The 25930-nt window shown below is 36.6% G+C and overlaps 1 protein-coding gene across 2 annotated transcripts in view; it reads left to right on the top strand.

Moving 5' to 3' along the window:
• Positions 1 to 25930, top strand: part of COL14A1 (collagen type XIV alpha 1 chain) — a 217781-nt gene that overhangs the window by 20429 nt on the left and 171422 nt on the right. For both annotated transcript variants that reach the window (XM_041769636.1, XM_041769637.1), the window contains exons 3-5: positions 1975 to 2091; positions 12072 to 12215; positions 16485 to 16574. In XM_041769636.1, the coding sequence (XP_041625570.1) occupies positions 1975 to 2091; positions 12072 to 12215; positions 16485 to 16574 (351 nt within the window). The remainder of the gene's footprint in view (positions 1 to 1974; positions 2092 to 12071; positions 12216 to 16484; positions 16575 to 25930) is intronic.

Here is a 25930-nt window from a genome sequence, read left to right as displayed (position 1 = left end):
GAATTCTGAATGTCATTGACTTATTTGCCCTCCTTGAGAAGTCAGCATCCCTGGGGTACCGATAGTATTGGTTGATCCTCTTACAATGGTCTAGACTGAGGCCTTCATCCTGCTTGTTGTTCCTCTCCACTTGCTGATTCCTAGGCATGTCAGCTGTATTTCGCCAGAACATTCATGCAGAGCTTTGTAATAAGCGTGGCCAATGATGTCTACAAGCCCACTGGCAAGATTTGGCCAAGAAACTGGATATATTTAAAATGCTTTAATTCTTATTTTACATCTTCTTCCATAATTAATAGGAGCTTACCTATGCATAGATTATTCTCTCCAAGTTCCAGATTAAGCAAGATAGTAATAGTTCTTCGGTTCATCCAAATGTTAGGTTTGGCCACCTTCCTCTTGAATTTCAAAATAGTTATGATAAATCTATATTTTCCCATAAACGAGAGAAATGTAAATTCTTTCTTCCATTCAAATTGAGAAGGGGAAGTTAATGTTTTTGCTTTGCATGGCTAGCATTTTCTACTAGAAGTAGTAAAGGGCAGTAGAAGGAGAATACCTACTCTTAAGATTGGCTATTTCATTGCTTATTGATTTTGGATGAGTGGGTAGTTTGTAGAGTAAGTCACTTATTCATCTAGCTCAGTGAAGGGTGCCTTCTTGAGATGGCTCTTCTGCCAAAGAAACAGAGCATTTCACTGGGTTCAGGGATTGTCACTCACCAGTATGTGAACTTGGGCAAGTCTCTAGCTTCTCTTTGGTTCTCTTAGATATAAAATTCAGATAGCAGTGTATTTTTGTGAGAATTAAATGAGCTTTTGAGTTCACCCCTTTAATGAAGTGAGGGCAGGGGGAGGAAACATTTATTGACCACCTATTACATTGCGTTATACTCATTATCCTATTGTACGTTTGCCATCTATCTTGTGCGGAATGCATTGCTGTCACCTTTTCTAAAAATAGAGCTTTGGAAGAAACAATCACTCAAGATTCTTATCTAATAAGTGACATAACTGGGGTCAAATTAATGTCCAAACCTCATATTGTGCCACATGCCTATTAAGGAGAATGTTTGTTTCCCCCACCCCCACCCATTCTTTCTGTTTCCTAAAGTGAGAAAGAAAGGCAGGGCATAAAAGTGGGTAGTGTTAAATCTTCTGTTACATAAAGCTTTTCTTTTTTGACAAACTAATTTTGGTACTATGTAATTAAAATCTTATTAAAATATTTCTTTTGAAATTCTGGAACACTGATGTAGAGTTCCAAAAACATGTTTTGAAGTTTGAATGACATACACAAAAGTAATAGAGACCTATCCATTTTATGAACAATCAGAAAGGATTAAATGTACTGGCATGGTTCATGACCATATGCTGTGTTTCTTTCTGAAAGATATAAATCAACTACACCTCAAGAATGGATCAAAGTGTGTAAAATATAATTATATTTTATTTGGTTCTTTTTATTTTGGTCTTTTATAATCTCTTAAATGTTTATAAATAAAGATCTTGTTACTATAATATGTCCATGACAACCTTCTTAAATGACCTTATCGTAAAAAATACTGGATTACTAACGTGAAAACCCTGAAGGCATAAAACAGGTCCCAGTGGAATAGATTTTAAAAGCTCAGATGTTCCAAGTTGAAAAAAAACCTCACCCTTGTAACATAATGAATGCATTTTACAAGATTGGCTTCAATTTAAACTAGAGTATTAAATTTTAACCCTCAATCATTGGTCTTTGTCATAAGGTCAGTACCGTTTGATAAATGCTTATCTCTTGAGTGAGAAACAGATGCTCTTTGGTTTGTATCATTGTGCGAACTGATCAATTCATTAATGGGGTTATAGAAAGAGCATATCTTGAGGCTGATGAAGTCATATGTTTTGATTTCATTATGTTGACTTCAGTTTAACTAATGGCAGCTCCAGTGTTCCAACATATAAACAATTACTGTTTTTTCTTTTGCAGTGGCTCCACCCACACGGTTAAGATATAATGTATTATCTCATGACAGTATACAGATTTCATGGAAGCCTCCAAGGGGGAAATTTGGTGGATACAAACTTCTTGTGACTCCAGCTTCAGGTAAAAACAGTTGATTGTGTTTTCTAGAGCATTGGCAACTTCTTACACATTGGTAACTAAACAAGTGAAGTACGGAGTGTTGCTTTAAAATCATTTGAAAGTTTTTTTTTTTTAATTTAATATTTGAACTTGAAATCTAATCAAGGCAATAATGTTCCTAAAGTCTAAAGAGTCACTATTAGGCTCCCCATAATTCTCCTTGGGAGAAATTTCCAGGCTATTGACTATTACCTCTGTTCACTACCTCTGTTTCAACATAGTATGAATATTTTTGGTCTGTTGACACTTAAAAAAGAATACAGTACATCTGGAAGGCCAACGCTTGTGGCTAGCTGTGTAAATTATGATTAATTAACTTGATAGTATATTATTCAGCTGTTATACATTAAAATGATGTAAGCTAAATAGACATTGTGAAAATAAGTGATCAATTAAATCAGGAAAAGAAAAAGTTATATTTATTGATCATGAAGATAAAGTAGTTATGCAAAATTTTTAACATTAAATTTTGCTTGAAGTTTTTTCTTTCTTCTATTGTATGTTTTTGTTACACAAATAGAATCAACTAAAACAACACAGGTATATAGAGGGATTGCTGTTGTTACACAGGGGGCATGGCGGCAAAGAGCAGGTCAACATGATGGAATGCTTGAGTTCCACACCTAGTTCTGTGGTGTATAAGAAATGTCCTTTGGGCAACTTATTATCCTCTCAGTTCTCTGAGTTTTTCTTTCTTTCTTTCTTTCTTTCTTTCTTTCTTTCTTTCTTTCTTTCTTTCTTTCTTTCTTTTAAAGATTTTATTTATTTATTCATGAGAGGACACAGAGGGAGAGAGAGAGAGGTAGAGACATAGGCAGAGAGAATCAGGCTCCCTGCAGGGAGTCCAATATGGGACTCCATCCCAGGACTTCAGGATCACACCCTGGGCCAAAGGCAGGCGCTAAACCGCTGAGCCACCCAGGGATCCCAGTTCTCTGAGTTCTTATGTAAAATGCAGAAATAGCACTAGTTCCCATCTCATGGACTTGCTGTAAGCATGGAACTCAAAATGTGGTCTGGAAATCAGTACCATAGGCATCAGCTAAGAGCAAATGCAGAATATTGGTCAGCACCTCCCACCTGCTGTATCACCATCTGATCTTTACAAAGATCCCCATTTGACTCCTATGCACGTTAAATCTGAGAAGCACAGTTTGTGAGGACTAAATGGTATGGGGATCGCCTGGATCGCACGAGGAGAGAACCTGCCCCTTCCTGGAGTATATTTGAAGATGTATATTGCATCTCCAAGGACAAAAAAAAAAAAAAAAAAAAAAAAAGAAATCCACCAGGCACCACTGAGTTCAATGGAAGGGGACAGAGGCCCATGCAGAGGGGGAATAACAAGGTGGAAACTTTTCCCTGTGCTGCATCATTGACTCCAGGCACCTGCTCGGCCTTCCAATTGCTTTTCTGGGACAGAATTGTGACCACCTGCAAGTCACACGCTGCGAGGCTCCCCTCCAGGGGAGGGAGTGGATCCACACCTTGCCAGATTGGGAGTTTTTAATGCCAGCCCTGTACCAGAGATAAAACACAGGAGAACTGTGGTGCCAGGTGTGCTGACAGCCTGGAGACAGACAGGTTGAGGGCAGAGATCTAATAGAAGCCATGGACATGGGAGGAGGGAGGGGAGAGTGTTTGCTTTTCTGTGAGGGTTTCCTGAACGGTGTTGGGTGCTAGTTCCTCTTCCCTGGGACAGGAGGGAGGGGAGTGATACCACCATCCACCCCTGCCCACCAGCAAGGTCAGCACCCCCAGTGGAAACTGGAGCTGCTTACACCAAACCCAACCCCCCTGTACCCTTACTAGGGCAGGTCTGTGAGCCTGCACAGCAGGCCTCTCCCCCAGAAGATCAACACAGGCCCCCCGCATGTCCCAAGTCTACTGATCATAGGGTGCTGCAAAGCATCAGCTTCATTTCTGGTGGGAATAGGACAAGGCTTTCCCTTTTTTATTTTACTTTTTAAATTTTTCTTTAGAATCAGGCTTATGGTATTTGTTCATTTGTTTGTTTGTTTTTTGTTTCCTTTTCTCATTTTTTGAATCAGCCTTCTTTTTTTCTTTTTTTTTCCTTCCTTTTTTCTTTTTCTTTGGAATCAGGCTTACAGTTTTTTCTTTAGACAGAAACCTAGGCAAAATGACAAGAAGGAGGAATTCTTCCCAAAAGAAAGATAAAGAAGAAATCATAGTCAGGGATCCACTCAAAACAGATATAAGTAATATATCTAAACAAGAATTTAGAATGACAGTCACAAAAATACTATCTGAGCTTGAAAGAATCATAGAAAACAGCAGAAAAGCCCTGCTGTGGAGATAAAAGACCTAAAAGCTAGTCAGGCTGAAATAAAAAATACTGTAACAGAGATGCAAAACTGACTGGATATAATCACAATGAGGATGAAAGAAGCAGAGGAATGACTAGGTATATAGAAGATAAAATTATGGAAAATAATCAAACTGGAAAGAAGAAGAAAACTATTAGATCAAGGATATAGACTAGGGAACTCAGTGATTCCATAAAGCACAGCAATATCTGTATCCTAGGAGTCCCAGAAGGAGAAGAGCAGGAAAAAGAGCCAGAAGGCTTATTTGAACAAATTATAGCTCAGAATTTCCTTAATCTGGGGAAGAAAACAGGCATTTAAGTCCAACAGGGACAGATAACTTCCCTCAAAATTAACAAAAATAGATCAACACCAAGACATATCATAGTGAAACTTGCAAAATACAAAGATAAAGAGAGAGTTCTGAAAACAATGTGGGACAAAAGATCCTTAACCTACAAGGGTAGACTTAAGGTTAGCAGCACACCTGTCCACAGAAACCTGGAAGGCCAGAAGGTAGTGACATGACATAATCAGTGTGCTGAATGGGAATAAATGCAGTAAGACTACTATATCCAGCAAGGCTGTAATTCAGAATAGAGGGAGAGATAGAGAGTTTACAAGATAAAGAAAAACTAAGGAGTTCATGAGCACCAAACCAGCTCTGCAAGAAATATTAAAAGGGACCCTTTGAATGGAAAAGAGAAACCAAAAACAACAAAGAGTAGAAAAGAACAGAGACAATCTATAGGAACAGCAATTTTATGGGTAATACTATGGCACTAAATTTGTATCTATCAATAATTACTATGAATGTGAATGGACTACATGCTCCAATCAAAAGACATAGGGTATCATAATGGATAAAAAACCCAAACCCATTGATATACTGTTTAGAGACTCATAGATCCAAAGATTGAAAGTGAGGGGATGGAGAACCATTTATCATGCTAATGGACATCAAAAGAAAGCTGGCATAGCCATCCTTATATCAGACAAACTAGATTTTAAACCAAAGACTGTAATAAGAGATGAAGAAGGGCACTATATCATAATAAAGGGGTCTATACAACGAGAAGATCTAACAATTGCAAATTTTTATGCCCCCAACTTGGGAGCAGCCAAATATATAGATTAATCAATAACAAACTTAAAGAAACTCATTGATAATAATACAATAATAGTAGAGGACTTTAACACCACATTCACAGCAATGGAAAGATCACCTAAGCAGAAGATCAACAAGGAAACAATGGCTTTGAATGACACACTGGACTAGATGGTCTTCACAGATATATTCGGAACATTTCATCCTAAAGCAGCAGAATGCACATTCTTTTCAAGGCACATGGAACATCCTTCAGAATAGATCATATACTGGGTCACAAATAGGGCCTCAACCAGTATAAAAAGATGGAGATCATACCATGCATATTTTCAGACCACAATGCTATTAAACTTGAAGTCAACCATAAGAAAAAATTTGGAAAGACTACACAAATGGAATTTAGAGAACATCCTACTACAGAATGAATGGATTAATCAAGAAATTAAAGAAGAAATAAAAAAATACATGGCAGCAAAAGAAAATGAAAACATGATAGTCTAAAACCTTTGGGATGCAGCAAAGGCAGTCAGAAGAAGGAAGTATATAGCAATACAGGCCTTCCTCAAGAAGCAAAAAAAGTCTCAAATACACAACCTAACCGTACACTTAAAGAAGCTGGAAAAAGAATAGCAAATGAAGCCTAAAACCAGCAGAAAAAGAGAATAATAAAGATTAGAGCAGAGATAAATGATTTAGAAATGTAAAAACCCCAATAGAACAGATAAACAAAACAAGGAGCTGGATCTTTGAAATTAATAACATTGATAAGCTCCTAGCTAGGCTTATCAAAAAGACAAGAAAAAGGACCCAAATAAATAAAATCACGAATGAAAGAAGAGAGATCACAAACAGCATCACAGAAATACAATTATAAAATAATATTATGAGCAATTATATGCCAAGAAATTGGGCAATCAGGAAGAAATGGATAAATTCCTAGAAACAAAAAACTACCAAAACTGAAACAGGAAGAAATAGAAAATTTCAACAGACCCATGACCAGCAAAGAAATTGAATAAGTAATCAGGGGCACCTGGGTGGCTCAGTTGGTTAAGTGTCTGCCTTCGGCTCAGGTCATGATCCCAGGGTCCTGGGATTGAGCCCCATATTAGGGTCCCTGCTGAGCTTCTCCCCCTCCCTCCACTCCTCTCCCTGTTTGTGCTCTCTCTTTCTCTCTGTCAAATAAATCAATAAAAGTCTTTAAAAAAAGAAATTGAATCAGTAATTAAAAATCTCCCAACAAATGAGTCCAGGGCCAAATGACTTCCCAGGGGAATTCTCCCAAGCATTTAAAGAAGAAGTAATATCTGTTCTTCTGAAACTGTTCCAGAAAACAGAAATGGAAGGAAAACTTCCAAACTCATTCTATAAAACCAGCATTACCTTGATTCCAAAACCAGACGAAGGACCCACTAAAAAGGAGAATTACAGACAAGTTTTCCTAATGAACACGTATACAAAAATTCTCAACAAGATACCAGCTAATCAAATCCAATGGTACATTAAAATAATTATTTATCATGATCAAGTGGGATCTATTCCTGGACTGATATCTGCAGATCAACCAGTGTGATTCACCACATTAATAAAAGGATGAGAACCACATGATCCTCTCAATAGATGCAGAAAAAAGGATTTGACAAAGTACAGCATCCTTTCTTTTTTTTTTGTACTTTATTTTTTAAAAAAAGATTTTATTTAATTATTCATAGAGACACAGAGAGAGAGAGAGAGAGAGTCAGAGACACAGGCAGAGGGAGAAGTGGGATCCATGCAGGGAGCCCGACATGGGACTCAATCCCAGGTCTCCAGGATCACGCCCTGGGCTGCAGGCAGCATTAAACCACTGTGCCACTGGGGCTGCCCACAGCATCCTTTCTTGATAAAAACCCTCAAGAAAGTAGGGATAGAAGGAACATACCTCAATATCATAAAGGCCATATATGAAAGACCCACAGTAATATCATCCTCAGTGGGGAAAAACTGAGAGCTTTTCCTGGAAGGTCAGGAATGCACCAAGGATGTCTCTCTCACCACTGTTACTCAGCATAGTATTAGAAGTCCTAGCCTCTCTCTGCGTGGAGCCTGCTTCTCTCTCTGCCTGTATCTCTGCCCCCCCCTCTCTCTCTCTCTGTGTCTCTATGAATAAATAAATAAAATCATAAAAAAAATCTAAAAAAAAAAAAAAGTCCTAGCCTCAACAATCAGACAACAAAAAGAAATAAAAGGCATCCAAATTGCCAAGGCATAAGTCAAACTTTCACTCTTCACAGACCACATAATTATGTAAAAAAACCCAAGTCTCCACCAAAAAATTGCTAAAAGTGATACATGAATTCAGCAAAGTCACAGGCTACAAAATCAATGTACAGAAATCTGTTGCATTTCTACACACCAATAATGACGAAGCAGAAAGAGAAATCAAGGAATTGATCCCATTCACAACTGCACCAAAAACCATAAGATACCTAGGAATAAACTTAACCAAAGAGGTAAAATGTACTGAAAACTAGAATATTTCTGAAAGAAATTGAAGAAGACACAAAGAAACGGAAAATCATTCCTTGCTTATGGATTGGAAGAACAAATATTGTTAAAATGTCAATACTACCCCAAAACAGCCTTCACATTTATCAAAATAACACCAGCATTTTTCGCAGAGTTAGAATAAACAATGCTAATATTTGTATAGAACCAGAAAAGACTCTGAATAGCCAAACTAATGTTGAAAAAGAAAACCAAAGCTCATGGCATTGCAATGCCATATTTCAAGCTGTAATACAAAGCTGTGATCATCAAGACAGCATGGCATTGGCACAAAAACAGACACATAGATCAATGGAGCCAAGTAGAAAACCCAGAAATGGACCCATAACTCTGTGGTTAACTAAGCTTCAACAAAGCAGGAAAGAATATCCAATGGAAAAAGGACAGTCTCTTCAACAAATGACGTTGGGAAAACTGCACAGTGACATGCAGAATAATGAAACTAGGCCAATTTCTTATACCATGCACAAAAAATAAATTCAAAATGGATGAAAGACCTAAATGTGAGGTGGGAAACCATCAAATCCTAGAGGAGAACACAGGCAGCAACCTCTTTCACCTCAGCTGCAGCAACTTCTTGCTAGACATATCTCCATAAGTGAGGGAAACAAAAGCAAAAATGAACTATTGGGACTTCATTAAGATAAAACTTATGCACAGCAAAGGAAACAAAACTAATAAGTGACCTAAGAAATGGAAGAAGATATTTGCAAATGACAAATCAGATAAAGAGCTAGTATCTAAAATTTATAAAGAATGTATCAAACTGAACAGCCAAAAAAACAAATAATTGATTTACAAAATGGCAGAAAACATGAACAGACATTTCTCCAGCCAAGACATACCAATGGCCAACAGACACGTGAAAAAATGCTCGACATCACTTGTCAAGAGGAAAAGACAAATCAAAACCACAGTGAGATACCACTTTATACCAGTTAGAATGGCTAAAATTAACAAGACAGGAAACAACAAATGTTGGAGAAGATGCAAAGAAAGGGGAACTGTCTTACACTCTTGGTGGGAATGCAAACTGTGTAGCCATTCTGGAAAACAGTATGGAAGTTCCTCAGAAAATTAAAAATAGGAATAAGCTATGACTCACCAATTGCACTACTAGATATTTATTCAAAAGATACAAAAGTACTGATTTGAAATACTGATTTGATCAGTATTTGAAAAATACTGATTTTGAAGGCACATGCACCCCAGTATTTATAGCAGCACTATCAACAGGTGGAAAAAGAGCCCACATGTCCAACAACTGATGAATGTATAAGGAAGATGTGGCATATATTATATTATATTAATTATATTATATTATATTATATTATATTATATTATATTATATTATATTATATTATATATAGAATATTGGTCAGCCATCAAAAAGAATGAAATCTGATCCCAGGGTCCTAGGATTGAGTTCTGCGGGGAGTCTGCATCTCCGTCTGCCTATGTCTCTGCCTCTCTCTGTGTCTCTCATGAATAAAAAAATAAAATAAAATAAATCTTAAAAAAAAAAGAATGAAATCTTGGCATTTGCAGCAATGTGGACAGAACTAGAGTATATTATGCTAAGCAAAATAAGTTAGAGGAAGATAAATATTGTAATATTTCACTCGTGGAATTTAAGAAACCAGATGAACATAGGGGAAGAGAGGAAAAAGTAAGATAAAAACAGAGGGGGAGGCAAATCATAAGAGACTCTTAACTATAGGGAACAAACAGGGTCGATGGAGGGGAAAGAGGGTGGGGGGATGGGGTAACTGGATGGGCCTTAAGGAGGGCACTTGTGATGAGCACTGGTGTTAAACGTAAGTGACGGATCACTAAATTCTCCTGTAACAAGTACTTCCCTCTACTAATTTGAATTTAAATAAATCTTGTGAGAAAAAAAAAAGAGATTCGTGAACATCATTATGAGCTTAAAGGTCAAAAAACAAGTTTCCATTTGTGGTACCTCTGAGAATTCCCCGTGTCTGATCCTGAAAGTTTAGTCTTTTTCCTGCAGGCAACTGGCATTTTAATTTTCCCTGATTAATTGCTGATAATTCTAAACTATTGAGTACCCCACGTAGGTATCATTAAGGAAGCAGGGCGCCTTGGAAGTAACTTGTGTAACCTCCGAACCAAATCTCAGCCAGATCCTTCAATCCCTTCTGCCATCGCACACCCACAAAGCGTACCTCCAGCTCTTACTTAAACACCTCCAGAGACAAAAAATAAAAATTGAGAGTGAAAGCAAATTATTTCTTCATGAATACTGGCTATATTTTGTCCAGCGACCCAATGTCTTTATACAGTGACCCAAGCCAATAAGACAGTGTTGACACTCTGGTATCTACTTGATCAAGCATAAAATAAATAGAGTAAATAAAAAGAGTTATCTACGTAGCTAAACACAAAATGTAGACATTTTAGCACTGCAAGACTTTTTTTTTTTTTTTTTTTTAAGACTTGTTCTAAGTATAGTTTATACCAGGCTTTCCCAAAGTGTGTTCCATGGCAATCTGCAAGATCCTAATAGCTGTTATACCACCAAATGGGTTAATGGTCAAAGAAATTTAAGAAGTCCTATTTTAAAGAGTTTAAAGCTTTTTTTTTTATTGTAGAATTATCAACGCCTTTAGTAATATACCTATGCCTCTCAGAGAGGGATTCTAATACAGAGTATTCTAAGAATACTTTTTTTTTTTTTTTTTTAGTGAAACACACATTAAGAAAGATTTATTTGGTGCACTTTGTAGTAGATGAGTTTTAAATAGTAGAAGCATTTTTTTAAAAAATACAGGTCTTTTTTTAAAAAAGATTTTATTTATCCATTCATAGAGACACACAGAGAGAATGAGAGAGAGAGAGAGAGAGAGAGAGAGAGAGGCAGAGGGAGAAGCAGGCTCCATGCAGGGAGCCCGACGTGGGACTCGATCCCAGGTCTCCAGAATCACGCCCCGGGCTGCAGGGGGCGCTAAACCGCTGCACCACCAGGGCTGCCCTAAATAGTAGAAGTTTGTGAAACCAGGTTTAACATCTTGCACATAAATGAGTTTAAAGGAATGGGTTTTGGCAAGAAAGAAAGGCTCAGTTCTGCCTTCTAGTAGCAGGCTGCATGGATGATAGCAGCATCAAATTTCAGACATAACATCATTAATTTTATGAGACTATGATTAAAATATATTGTAATCTGTGTCACGTTTAATTCATTCAGCAAATTTCAGATCCTCTTTGCTGTTAGTGCTAGCGGGGTGGAAGTTTTAAACTTCTCCCTTCTCAGACTCAGTAACTGCTGCCAGAAATTAGAAAAGATAGGCATATTTGGAATTTTGCATAAAAGTTGAGTATTTAAGCAACAGTGTTTCCAGGAAAGCCTTAGATGTCAGTCTAATTTGGTGGAGAGATAATGGAGGTTTGAAATACTTTCACGAACCAAGCTAACTTTTAAGTAGCCGGGCAATGATTGGTTCCATCAACATCCTGAGCCAGTTATGCTCAGATTTAAGATAATTAAATTGCTAATGCTTCAGGGATGCTTTGACTCAGTTTAGAGAGACCACAGCAAAAATTCCAGGGTAGGTAATGACATTCAGTCTGTTCATATCTTTCCCTTCACTTTTAAGTGGAGTTCTTTCCTTCAAGACTGTATCTGATGTTGAGGGCTTACTGTCTTCTAATCCTGTACTATGGCTTTTCCTGTGTATAAAAGCAATAATTGCATTATGATGAAAGATTTTTGTAAATGCGTTTTATCTAATTTGGACAACTGTTTTAGTTACCTAATGCAAAGAGTACAACTAAGAATGAGAAAGAACAATATATCAAAGGTAAGTTCTGTGTACATAGGCACCCATATATATTTTTTTAATGTTTTTACCTTGAAAATCTTGTTTGCTAATATATTTTCCTAATATACGCGATTGGCCTGTTACTTAGTACTGACTTACCTTTCTGTTTTATTATAGGTGGAAAAACCAATCAGTTGAATCTCCAGAACACTGCAACTAAAGCAATTATTCAAGGTCTTATGCCAGACCAGAATTACACGGTTCAACTTATTGCATACAATAAAGACAAAGAAAGCAAGCCAGCCCAAGGTCAATTCAGAAGTACGTATTTACAGTTCTTAAAGTGTTACCAGGGGACTCTGTTCCAGCTCTGAGTTGGAGTCTGTGGTAAATATTGTAACAGGTTAAAATTGGATTAGTTAGATTTGAAGAGTTCTTGAAGGATATTTAGTGAAATCTTCCTTCTAGCACTAATACACCTCTGCCCCTCCCTTAACCCATTTCACTGAATGCCTACTTAAATCCTCTAAATTTTACTTCTTAAATGCTCTCGCTCAGACTGTCCTCTGAACCTTATGCAGACATCTCGTCGACATGGTACATAGTAGGTGCTCAGTGAACACTCACCGAATGACTCAGTGGATGATGCCTGCACCTGATCTATGGTATCCCCAGCAAGTGCCAGTCTAGCCTCTACATAAACAATCTATACAACGAGGAAGTCAACTCTTTCTAATAGTGAATCAGTTGACTTTTACTGTTTTCCTGTTATGTGTTGGGTCCCATGACAAACAGCTTTGTGAACATGGTAAATGTTAGGGAGAGAGTTAAATTCAGGGCTCTGTGAAGGGAGATGTTCTGTCTGTCCCAATAATGGGCTAGGATGAGAATGGATGGGGGATGGCTTCATATTTGAGCCAATTATCAAATAGTAAGTTGGGAAGACAGGGCAGGGCAAGGCATGCAGAGATATTCTAAGCAGGGGAGAAAACTCTGAGGTAGCTTCATCCCTGTCATTAGAAAGCCTCCCCTTATATTGAGTGTAAAAATTGTTTTTACAGGCTGTGGTTTTTTTTGCTTTTGGGGAGATAGATATTCGTTCATTTGTGTGTTCTTTTCTTCCCCCACATTTAACAAATACATATTGCATGACTACTAAGTGTCAGGCCTTATTTTCGACCCTGGGAACATGACAAATCCCTGCCCTTGTGGACCTTTTATTCTAAGAAGAGACCACAGCAACTCCCTCTTCCTGAGAGTGGCCATTCATATGTGGATGGCAAAGTTTTGTGTATTGTGAATGCAAACAGATGAGGCCTGTCCTGGTTAACTTTCTGTGTTACTTCATTGTTACTACAGACTTTAAAAATTCCACCTTATTAAAGGGTAATTTTAAACATATTTTATTTTATTTTATTTTATTTTATTTTATTTTATTTTTTATATTTTAAAAAATCAGCAGGGTAGTATAAAAAAACCCCAAAGTATCCATCAGTCACTTCAATAATTACCCATTCACAGCCCATCTTGTTACATCTTTTATCCTCCCCCCACCACTCTGCCCTAGTTTTGAAGCAAATTCTGAACTTCATTGCAAATCACAATAACTTTTCAATTCCTGCCATTAGCTTAATCCACAAATCTGGGAGGCTGTGAGATTGATCCACGAATCTACAACTGCGTGTGCAACAGTGTTTTAGCTGGATTTTCTGCCCCTCTCTCCTTTTTTCCCCCTTCCTCTTCTAAGTAATGTTTTATGACACATATTTTGGGATTTCGAAATAAAAAAAACCCCAACTTTGTTCACCAGCTACCGCTTGAAACTTCTGAACAAAGACATTTGGTGAATCCACCTGTCAGTAGGACATGCAGATGTTTTAAACATGACATTCTTTTGAGATTCACATTGTCTGGAAGCTCTGGAAAAGGGTTTTATGTTATTTCCAATATAAATCAGCCTCTGTCTGCCTTTTATTGGCACTGTGCTTCAGTTTCTGGCCTCCGACATTCCGAAATGAGTAAGCGAAATAACTCTTCTTAAAGTTTATGAGAAACAGCGAACGGACAGGAGACATTTACTTTAGATTGAGGGTATTGGAGTTTGTGATTCCAGAGAGTCCATTGGCTGAGCAGCATAAGGAACAGGTAACCTTAGAAAGCTTTTCCAATAGCTATTTACTCAAAGCACTTCAAAGGAAATGCAGTTGTTTTCAGCTTGCTTAGCTCTGCTGAAATCATCTTATTAAGACAGCCTAACTGGTAGTTGATTAACTTATATGTAAGCGCATATATTTCTTAGCTACATCATTATTATTGTCAAGGATTCGTTGTTCCCAAATAAAAATTAAAATAACTTTGGATGGTTTTCTTTTTCATTTTGCTCCTTGTGAGGTGGAGTCTGGTCTCCACTCCCTGGAAAACTTCCATGGTTAGGTCCAGGAAAATGATGAATCAAACAAATGCTGTGCATCTAGGTTTATAATTAGTGTAGAGATTTTAAATCCTCACGAGTCCATCTTCTGATACACAGAGAAGCATGAGACAATGCTGTTGGATTTTAAAGATAGAAAGGCATGTCTGATGTAGTGTATGCATTTGGCCAAGCAAATCAAGCATGGCCTCAAGTTTTTTCATCTGCAAATGGGGGTAATGATATATGCCTATTACTGCATGGATTTAACTCACTTCAACACACAGTAGGGACATGGTTGCTGTTGTCATGATTAAAGCCACTTTGCTTATGACAGTCTGTTTTCCAATTTAATTTGCCTCCTACATGAAGAAGAGAGCAGCGTGGTATGACATATGTGTTGCAACTTATATATAAAACCTAGGAACGCAGTTGAAAGTGACTGTTTTTATATATTTATATAGCAGAATGGTTTATGGCTCTATTTTGGCAAATTTTCTTTTTGGCTATCATTTTCCTCTTTGGAATGATATTTTGCTAATCTCTGCCTGTAAAATCGTGCCCATCTCTCAAAGTCTGGCTCAAATATCACGTTCCCTATGAAGTGTCCCTGAGTTTCCTCCTCTGGAATTATTCTTTGCCAGATCTATTTCTGCTTCTATCGCCACTCAGCACAGTTGTTCTCATATTAAAATTGCAGATTTCTTTTACTGAATGTAAGCAATTTGAGGCCATGGCCTATGGGTGGGTGGGGTTGAAGATATAGATTTGGAGATTATCCACAGGAGGGTGCACATTAAAATTGTGGGGTGATAAAATTATAGGCGGGGTGTACAGAGATGTAGGGCAAACTTACTATATGATCATGTTTCAGGAATGGAAGCAGAAAAAGGATCCAAAAAAATGATAATATAAAGGAAGAGTCAGAGGAATACAAGAAAATCCAGGATAATGCCTCTGTAAAAACTGACAAAGAATTTAAAGAAGGAAGTGTTCCAAAGTGGTCAACGCTTATAAAGAAGTCAGAGAGTGAGGTCTGAAAAAAATGGATTTAGAAAGTTAGAGGGTCAGTGGGAATAGTAGGATCAAGGCATCTTCTTCTTATTATTTTTTAATCTTGGAATATAACCTCTAGGTACCACAAAGCCAAGGAAGGTTTCTAAGGAAACAAATAATAGAACTAGAGCAAACATGACCTTGGCAGCTGGCAAATCTCAAACCCTTTCAGCAAAAGGAAGGAAACCAGTACAATGAAGAGGAGGAGGGAGGGATGATAAGACAGGGTTAATGAAATAACGCCCTAGAGAAGGCAAGAAGGATGGTTCAGAGGAAATCCTTCCTTCCCCTTCTTAGCTCACCCTGTAATAAATCTGCTGATTTCCATGAAGTGAAGGCAACAATTAAATGAAATATCTCACTATAGGATCACTTCTTCCTTTTCATGGATGTTTTATTTGTGCAAAAACCATTGCCACTGGTAGTGGTCTGAACTGGCTCAAAACAAGGTAGGGTGCCAAGCAATAGCCGGAAACTTCTGTGGAGTTTTAAGCAGTGGGAAGTGAAGGTATGAGAGAGTAGATTCGTATGGATATATTAATTCTGGGCTCCTGAATATTTCATACTGGCACTGACAAAGAAATTCTACTACTACTTAGTAGGGAAGTTTTTTTTTTTTAAGTTTGAAAGGAAATTATTTTGGGTTTTCCACTCTCTAGTTGCAGATAGACCAACTCCAAATGAGTATCTTCATGGCCAAGATCTTTCTAGAACAGGGGCCATCACATGGGCCTTGTTCAGAGACCAGAAGTTATGTCTTGAATCCTGGGCCAATACTTCCTGGTTTTATGAAATATGTTTTAATTAGTTAGCCTCCTGGTCTTTCCTTCTCTCATGCATGAAATGGGGGTAATCATGCTGATTTTATAACAATTATGACAGGTTGTATTTATTTAATACATCTGCCTATAGTGAGTACTCAACCAAAGTAATTTCTTAAGTGTCTTCCACACCTTCTCGTGACAGGGTTGAAACAAAATAGCACTTCTAATATTTGGGAATGGAATCCTATCATGGAGCTAATTTCTACTTAATACTCTCAATACTTGCAAGAGTTTTAGCTATGGAATATTTTCTTTTAGTCTTTAATATGACATGCTGCTGTGTTTCTACTTTTCTTCCAGTTAATGATTTGGAAAAAAGAAAGGAACCAAAACCCAGAGTCAAGGTTGTGGATAAAGGAAATGGGCACAAACCGTCTCCACCAGAAGAAGGTCAGTTTTTTGTTTTGTTTTGTTTTGTTGGGGGATTTCCTTATTTTGGGGATTGAGTTGTTCTAATTAACACAAGCGATATACACACACCTGGCCATTGGCCCCATCAGAAGAGTGCAGATCTGATACAGAAGTCTCCCTCAGCCCTATGCCACTTCTCCCTTCCTCACATCTAGTAACTGCCAGTACTTTTCTCTCCCTTCCTCTCTGTCTTCAGTACCTTACCAAGTTCTCGTGGATTTATTTTCTATTAAAATACTGGCAGGATCTGTTCATTTCTTTCCACATCTATTGCCAATACTCAGCTAAGCTAAGTTTCTTTTCTGGCATACAGGATTAGTTAGCACACTCTCCATTTATTTTCTACCAAGAAGTTTGAGGAATCTTTTCAAAACAAATCTGACCTTATGCTCCCTCCGCACACACCTTAAAGCTCATTCAAGAGCTTTGCACTGCTCTTAGGACAGAGGCTAGAATTTTTAACTGGCCCTCCATGCCCTGCCTACTTACCTGTATCTTCCTCTCCTTCCTCACCAAACAGCTCACTGCTGTCTAGCCCCGATGGCTCATTCAGATCCTTTAAAGATCTGGTTTCTCTCTGCTGCACTGTCTACATGAGACACTCTCCCCCATCACTGCTCTACGTAAATACCGCCTCTTTTTCCTGCAAAGCTCATTTCAGTCATCACTTTCTTTAAAACCTTCCCTGACTCCTTTCTTTCTTTCCAGGCCCTCATACAATAACTAATTTTCCTTCACAGCATTTGCTGTAGTTATAATTTTACATTTACTTATAATTGGAATGTTTGCTTTTTCCACTAGACTGTATGATCCAAGAGAATAAGATTGTGTCTTGTTTCTGCTCCTTACTGACTCCTCAGTATCTAGTAATTTCTACTACCTAACAGGAGTCTAAGTTAATATTCACTGAATGCAAAGACAACTAAATGGTTTATGAAGAATGCAAAATATGAATTGCTAAGAATATTGTCACCCAACAACCTGCCCCAGTGATTATTTTCATGCTTTGACATATGACTTTTCTGTGAATATACAGACATATATGCACAGCCTGCCATATTGTATTTGTTGTTCTCTGCATTGTTTTTTTTTTTTCTTCACTTTGAGAACTTTCTATGTTACTGCATATGGGAGGGAGGATAGCCTCGAGGTAAATTGCATCAGCATGCCATTTACCTGCCTGAATTCAAAGTTTTGCCTTAAGCTTGGGTGATTTATGCTGGTTATTCTAATTTTTATGTCTTTGTTTCTTCATCTAGAATTTATTTCATAGGCTTCTTAGAGATTAACTGTGTTGACAAATGTCAAATGCTTATAATACTGCCTATCAGTAAATAATGTTAGCTGTCAATATTAATCTACCTCATTCCTTTTAAGGGCCAGATAATATAGTAACTGCTTCCCATACTGATGAGCATTTAGTTACTTTATAGTTTTCACTATTGCAAACCTGCTGGAAAAACATACTTCTAAAAGTGGAGGGGTGCCTGTGTGGCTCAGTGGGCTGAGCATCTGACTCTTGGTTTCGGTTCTCCCAGGGTTGTGAGGTCGAGTCCTGTATCAGGATCTGTGCTCAGCATGGAGTCTGTTTGGGATTCTCTCCCTCTCCTTCTGCCACTCTCCCTCTTGTGCTCGCTCTCTTTCTAAAATAAATAAATACAATCTTTAAACAAAATAAAAAAATAAAAATAGAATTTCAGTGTTTGGGATCCCTGGGTGGCGCAGCGGTTTGGCGTCTGCCTTTGGCCCAGGGCGCGATCCTGGAGACCCGGGATCGAATCCCACATCGGGCTCCCGGTGCATGGAGCCTGCTTCTCCCAATGCCTGTGTCTCTGCCTCCCTCTCTCTCTCTCTCTCTGTGACTATCATAAATAAATTAAAAAAAAAAAAAAAGAATTTCAGTGTTTAAGGATATGCATATTTAGAATTTTTGAAAGTGTCTATCACAGTGATACTTTTTCCAATAATTTATTTTTAAAAATAAATTCTTTCCAATATTTGGAATTTTAAATATTTAAAAAATCTTCTCCACAATATTAATTGCTTTACTTTGGATTTCTTTAATTACTAGTAAGGTTGAGCCGTTTTGTTTTTCATATCTTCAGTGGTCATTGGTATTTTTTTCCCATCTTTGGTCCATGGTCCATTTTTGCTCTGTGTTCCTTGTTTTTTTCTAAGAATACATAGAAGTTTTCTATCTCCACATTTGAGATGCTAAAACTTTTTCTCTTATATTGTCATATTGTTGAAAATATCTTTTCTTGATGTATTATTTGCCTTGCAACTTTATTCATGCTTTTTGAAAATATTTATTTATTTATTTATTTATTTATTTATTTATTTATTTAGATTTTATTTATTTATTAATGAGAGACAGAGAGAGAGCAGAGAAATAGGCAGAGAGAGAAGTGGGCTCCCTGCAGGGAGCCCAATGCAGGACTTGATCCTAGGAATCTTGGAAACATGCCCTGAGCCAAAGACAGATGCTCAACCACTGAGCCACTCAAGCGTCCTGTTTTTTGAGAATTTTTAATACAATTTTTAAAAATTCATGACAATTGTACTGTTGTTACCTTTTATTGCTTTGTGACTTTCTTAGATTATGAAACATTTTCTTGTCTAATATTTATCATTTTATATTTATATTTAACTATAATATTATAATTTATTGTTACATATATCAGATATTAAAAAAAAGTATAAAAATAACATAATAAATGTCTTTGTCCAGTTAAGAAAATAAATGCATTAAAATATAGTTGGAGCTCCCTGTGTATCCCTATATATGCCCTTCCCCTCTTCATAAGAGGCTATCATTATTCTGAATTCAGTGTTTATCATTCCACTATGTGTCTTATCATTTTATTACATATATCTGAATCCTGATACTATATTTTAATTATACATTTATATCTTACATTTTATATACATTTTATTATATGTATCTTTTTTGCAACTTGCCTTTTTTTAGAACACAATATTAGATTTTTATTTTTATTTTTTTATTTTTTTTTCAATATTAGATTTTTAAAAGTTATTTACATTACTTATGTAGAGGCAATTTATTCATCTTTGTTTTGTAGACTAGAATCCCATTGTATAAATAAACTCCAGTGTATTTAATCCTTCTACTCTTAATGTTCCCAACATTTTGCTATTACAGACTTGCTATAAATACTTTTGTTTATGTCTCCTTCTGTACACACAGTAGAATTTCTCTAGAGTGTATACCTAGACTTTGAATTATGCAGTGGTAATATGCATATCTTTAACCTTGTTGATTGTATTTATGGTGTCTATTTTATGTTTTTGTATCTATTATTTACTTCTTTCCTTATTATATTTATATATATAATATTATAAACTTCATGAATTTGGTCCTTATCTCATTAATTTTCAATAATTCTCCCTTTTGTTATATCCATTTTTTAAACTAAAATATCAAAGTCCTGCTTTAGCTGTACCGTGTAGATTTTGAGATTTATTATGTAGCACAGACTATTTCCTAATTTCCACTAGGCTTTCTATTTTGGCCCACAAGTTACTCAGAAATGTATTATTTAATTTCTTTTTAAAATATTTTATTTATTTATTTATGTATTTAGAGAATGTATGAGTTGGGGAGGGGCAGAGGGAGAAGGAGAGAGAATCTCAAGCAGATTCTGCACTGAGTGTGGAGCCTGACATGGGGCTCAATCCCATGACCCTGAGATCACAACCTGAACTGAAATCAAGAGTTGGACACTCAAGTGACTGAGCCACCCAGGCACCCCAGAAATGTATTATTTAATTTCTAAACTTATGGAGAATTTTTAAGAGCTATTTATTTGTTATTGGTGTTCAGTGAATTGCATCGTGGTGGGAATATTTTTTAAAAATTTGTGGAGATTAATTTTATTGTTTAAATGTGGGCAATGAGAAAAATTGTAATCTCTCTGATGTATGATTTGTCCATTTCTCTTTGTCTAACTCTGATAATTTTCCTTAATATAATGGGCTAGGTAAGTGTGAAATAAGGGTTGTATTTTCCCAGTGCCTTTTTCTTTTGTATTGATTCTCTTTAATTTTAGTAATTAAATATTTGACTCCAGAACAATTTTTTAAATAATAATATAGCAATACTGGCTTAATTTCCTTTAGTAGTCACATAAATATATTGATTCTCTATCTTTTAACTTTCACCCTATTTGTGTCCTCAGGTTAAAGGTGAATAATCATGTGACAAGCATTTAGTTGGATTTGTAATATTGTCTCTTACAATCTCTGTTTTTTGTATGGTGACTTTAGCCTACTTAGATTTGAAGTTACTGATAAGGTTGGATTTACTACTTATTTTGTGCTATCTATTACTGTACATTTTCCCCTTGTATATCTTACTTATTTAGAATTGGTCAAAATGTGTTTTAAAATACATTCCCCCCTTACTGAACTAAAAAGTATTAGTTCATTTTGTATTTTTTTATGGTTTATAGTTAAAATTTTGGCATGCATATAAAATCAAAGTCTAAAGCTAATCTATATCTTTACCATTTCCTAACCAACACAACATTTTGTAATTCTTTAAATTCAATGATCCATCTCCTGTATTTTACATTATTCATGGCAAATACGTTAAGTTTAGCTTATTTTTTTGCCTCATGAAGGTATTATATTTATAATAATTATTGTTTTAACAGCCAGGGTTTTTCTAGATTTTCTCATATTTATGAATTTATTTTCTCATCATTCCATCTTGTATGTCAGACCTTCTCTACATGTCCAGTTTCCTTTAGAGAAGATCTGGGTTGATAAACTCAGTTTTATTATACCAAAAATATCTTCATCTTCCACTTGATGTTGAAAGATTAGCTTGTTACCAGCTTGAGAGTTGTTGTCTCCAGTCATTTAGAACATGGCACTATCTTCTGGCTCCTGCTTTTGACAAGTCTGTATCCATCTAAAGGTTGTCGTTTTCAGGTAACTTCTCTTTTCTCTCTAGTTGCCTTTCAGATTTTCTTTCCCTTTTCTCTGGCATTCTGTTGTTTCTCTACAACAGCCTAGTTACAGATTTCTTTGTGCTCCCAGAATTAGGAGTTCTGTCTTTCACCAGTTCTGGAAAATTCTTACCATTTAACTCTTCAAATATTTTCCCCCAATTATCCATTCCTTTCTGTCTGCACTCTTTTTGTGTATTTAAATTAGATTTCTCATAGATAATCTCCTCCAATGTCTCTTAATTTTCATACTTTTTCACCTCTCTGATTTTATCAATGACATTTATCAATGACATAATTTCCTTTACCTTTCTACTAGCACACTAATGATATCTTTTCCTTTTACAAAACTGCTTTAGCCTGTACTTTTCAATGAGTAAATCTTTTCTTTCTGGAAATTATGTTTAGTCTTTAATAAATTTCTGATACTTTGTTCTATTTTAGTGTTTTAAAAAAATTCTTGCAATATCTCCATCATATTTGTTTTATATTCTGAGCCCAATAATTATATTATTTAAAGTATTTGGAGTCTACATTCTTCTTTTTCTTTTCCATACTGGTCTTCATTCATGGTGCTTGTTTTCTTGTTTGATGTGTCACATTGGTTTGTGAGCTTATTTGTGGGAATTCTTCACAGCATGGTTTAGGAGTATGCCTCTCCAGAGAGGTGCCCTTTGGTAGTAATTATTTATGTTTATTTTTTGTCTTGGGACACTCAGAGATTGTTTACAGTTACAAGGTCATAGGAGAGGTAGTTTTCTTCCACACAGAGCTTAGGCCAATACAAACTCTTTATTATCTCCCTTGCTGGAAAGCAGATATTTTTTTCTAGCCCATCATTTCTCTAAGCCCATTGAAGGTGCTGCTTTCACTTGAGAAGTATCAATTTCAGCCTCCTACTTTGAATGCATACAAGGTCTTGTCTCTTGTTCCTATATGACCGTTAGCTGAACCTCTTGACTTATAAACTCCTGGTTAATATGAAATCTGCCCCTTTGCAATAAATAATTTGTGAAGAAATACTTTGAGACTATGAAAATATTGTTTTTTTTCATTAAAATTTTACCCACTTGTTTTAACCTTCATTGATGATTCTTGCCTCAATCTGTTACTGCTGTGCTGTTTATAAAATGGTAATTTTCCTAACTTCATTGTTTACTCTGCATATAATAGCTGGCTTTCTCCTGTAAGGGAGATCTTTCCCTTCTCTTACATTTGTTTGTCTATTTGTATCAATATGGACCCATGGATTCTTATTTTATGGGATGGATTATAATCCATTACTATCATTATTTATTTTGATGCTCAAATTCTTCCAGAGTTGTTCAGTGGGAGCTATTTCGTGCTGTCCCCTATGCCTATCATTCTTTAAGCTTTGCCTATTTTGTGGCACAAATCTTACATTCCAGAGTCATGGTTTTTTTTTTTTTTTTTTTTTTCTCTGCTACTCTGAAATTAATCATCAGAAAGTCCTGGTTTATTTTCATGGAAAATGGTGTTTAGAAGCCAAGATGTGGACATGATATGTGCTTATTGCATCTAGATTGTCATTGCTTCTAGGTCCTCTTCTCTGAGGGTACACATGCACCACACACAAACACGTATGCACACTCTTCTATCTATTTATCTATCATCTGTCTTATTCTATCTTGTATCTACCTTAGACCCTTATCACAGGGTTCATTTTAGTCCTCCTCTTTCCATATTAATAACCCTTTTGCAAGAGAGTTGGAAACATGGCTTCCTATATCTTAAATATATCTACTTTCATGCTCAACCATAAAAATAGTTTTAGAGGGGTACCTGTGTGGCTCAGTGGTTGAACATCTGCCTTTGGCTCAGGTCCTGATCCAGGGACCTGGGATTGAGTCCCATATCAGGCTCCCCCCCAGAGAGCCTGCTTCTCCCTCTGCCTATGTTTCTTCCTCTCTCTCTCTGAGTCTCTCATGAATAAATAAATAAAAAAAAGTTTTAGAATTTCTAATCTATACACACTGTAAAAAAATTTATTAGTTAAGTTTCAATATTTGTGGGACACCTGGGTGGCTCAGCGGTTGAATGTCTGCCTTCGGCCCAAGGCATGATCCTGGGTTCTGGGATTGAGTCCTGCATCGGGCTTCCTGCATGGAGCCTGCTTCTTCCTCTGCTTCTCCCTCTGCCTATTTCTCTGCCTCTCTCTCTGTGTCTTTCATGAATAAATAAATAAAATCTTTTTAAAAAGTTTAAATATTTGCTTTTAGTCTGGGTATATAATAAAATAGGTGTTCAAAAGTATCATGGGTTAGTTCATTTCCTCCCTATTCACCATGGTTTTGTTATTCATTTTTAATACTGCTAGGTTAATTTGTGAATGCATGACATTAATGTGGTTCTGAGAGCAAAAATTATACAAAAGAAGTATCACTTTATTCAGAAGAAGTATCACTTCCTTATTTCGCCTACCTATTTTTATCCCTCCCCCCTTCTAAATAACTAAATTCATTAGTTTCTGATTTATCTTTCCTGCTTCTTTTGGAAAAAAAAACAGATTTGTAAATATTTTTCTGGAGGATTTTACATGTAAGTTCTCAGCTGAGTTTTGGCTTAGCATTCTTTGCCATGTGGTGCTTGAAGAATGGCACTCAAGGTGAAATCCATGTTCTATCCATGGATTAGAGTTGACCTCAGGTTTAGCTATAGCTATTCTTACATATCGTAAGTTCTTCATTTTTCCCCTTGATTCACCTTCCTTCTGCTTTTCTAAAATGAAAGATTGGGTGAAGTGAATTAAATATAGGAAAATGGAAATTGAAAAATTAAGAGTAACATGGAAACATGTTTTGATAACTGAATGAATACCCAGAGGACCATTCCTTCAGCAGAGGATTTGTTTTACTCACTTAACATGATTATGGAGGGGCCTTCCTTGAGCCCAGGAACTGTTGCAAAGTATTTATTGCAGTGATTAGGACCTGGTTTAGGACAAAGACCATCAGCAATTTTGTGGAAAAAAAAGTTGGCTTCCTCTTTTTGGCAGGGGCTCCTGTGAGGCATATGCAGGGACAGTGAGGATGGTGAGGGCACTGGCTGTGGGGGAGAATTGTCTTAAAAAGTAAGTTATAAAGAGTGGTAACAATCCAAGCAAGAGTTAGGGCTCCCAGGAGATTGAGGAAGAATGTTCATGGGGCCCATAGGCAACAAGAAGCCTTTCCCCACCCGAGTTGGGATGTGCCACTCACCACGTCCCCTCTTCCAAATGTATCAGTTCCATAATTCACACTGAAGTATGCTGCTCTTTTTTTGTTTACACTCTATACTTTTGGTCCAAGAGTCTACATTGATAGTGGTTCAGATACAATCATACATATTTCACATATTTTAGAATTTTAGCTTAAATATAAAGAGCTCAGATCCTTAACAGAAGTCGCTGTGCAGTTAGTTACTTGCTTTCCATCTACTGTACATGTTTCTTCGATAATCCAAAACAAACTCCCAAACAAAAGTGGTATTTGCCTGTGAGCATAATACTGGCATGTTTGCCTCAACGGCTATTTCTCCTTTGTTGTCCAAACAGCTTTCTTCAGTTATTTTTAGTGTTTTGCACAAGAATGCAAAGCCAGATTGAAGATTATGAAACAGATAGGAAAAGTCCACATAGAAGTTTTTTTTTTCCCCTCTTAGTGGTTTTTAAATTAAGATCTCTGACCTGCTTGGCTTTTTTTAATGAAAAAAAAAAGAAATAATTTTTTTTTAAGATTTTATTTATTTATTCATGATAGAGAGAGAGAGAGAGAGAGAGAGAGACAGGCAGACAGAGAAGCAGGCTCCATGCCAGGACCCGACACGGGACTCGACCCCTGGATCCCCGGATCATGCCCTGGGCCAAAGACAGGCGCCAAACCGCTGAGCCACCCAGGGATCCCCTAATGAAATAATTTTTAATGAAAATTTTTTTTTTTGTTTTCTACAATAAGAAGATAAGAAGAGGGTCTTTTTTTTTTTTTTCCCTAGGAAAAAAATGAGATGAGTACAAGTTATTCTTTTGAGGATTGGCAAACTATGGCCTACAGGCCACATACAGTCTTGTTTTCTTATAAAAAGTTTTCTTGGGACATGGCTATGCTCAGTCAGGCTATGCTCAGGATATTTTCTATCCTGCTCTTTTCAGAAAAAGATTGTCATTTTTTGCTTTTTTTTAAAGATTTTATTTATTCATGAAAGACACAGAGAAAGAGGCAGAGACATAGGCAGAGGGAGAAACAAGCTCCTTGCGGGGAGCGGCGGAGCCTGGTGCGGGACTTAATCCCAGGATCCCTGGATCACAACTGAGCCATAGGCAGATGCTCAATCACTGAGCCACTCAGGCATCCCTGTTACTTGCTT

The sequence above is a fragment of the Vulpes lagopus genome, chromosome 9, assembly GCF_018345385.1.
Source record: "Vulpes lagopus strain Blue_001 chromosome 9, ASM1834538v1, whole genome shotgun sequence".
Classification (NCBI taxonomy): domain Eukaryota; kingdom Metazoa; phylum Chordata; class Mammalia; order Carnivora; family Canidae; genus Vulpes; species Vulpes lagopus.
This window is presented reverse-complemented; position numbering and strand designations above follow the sequence as displayed.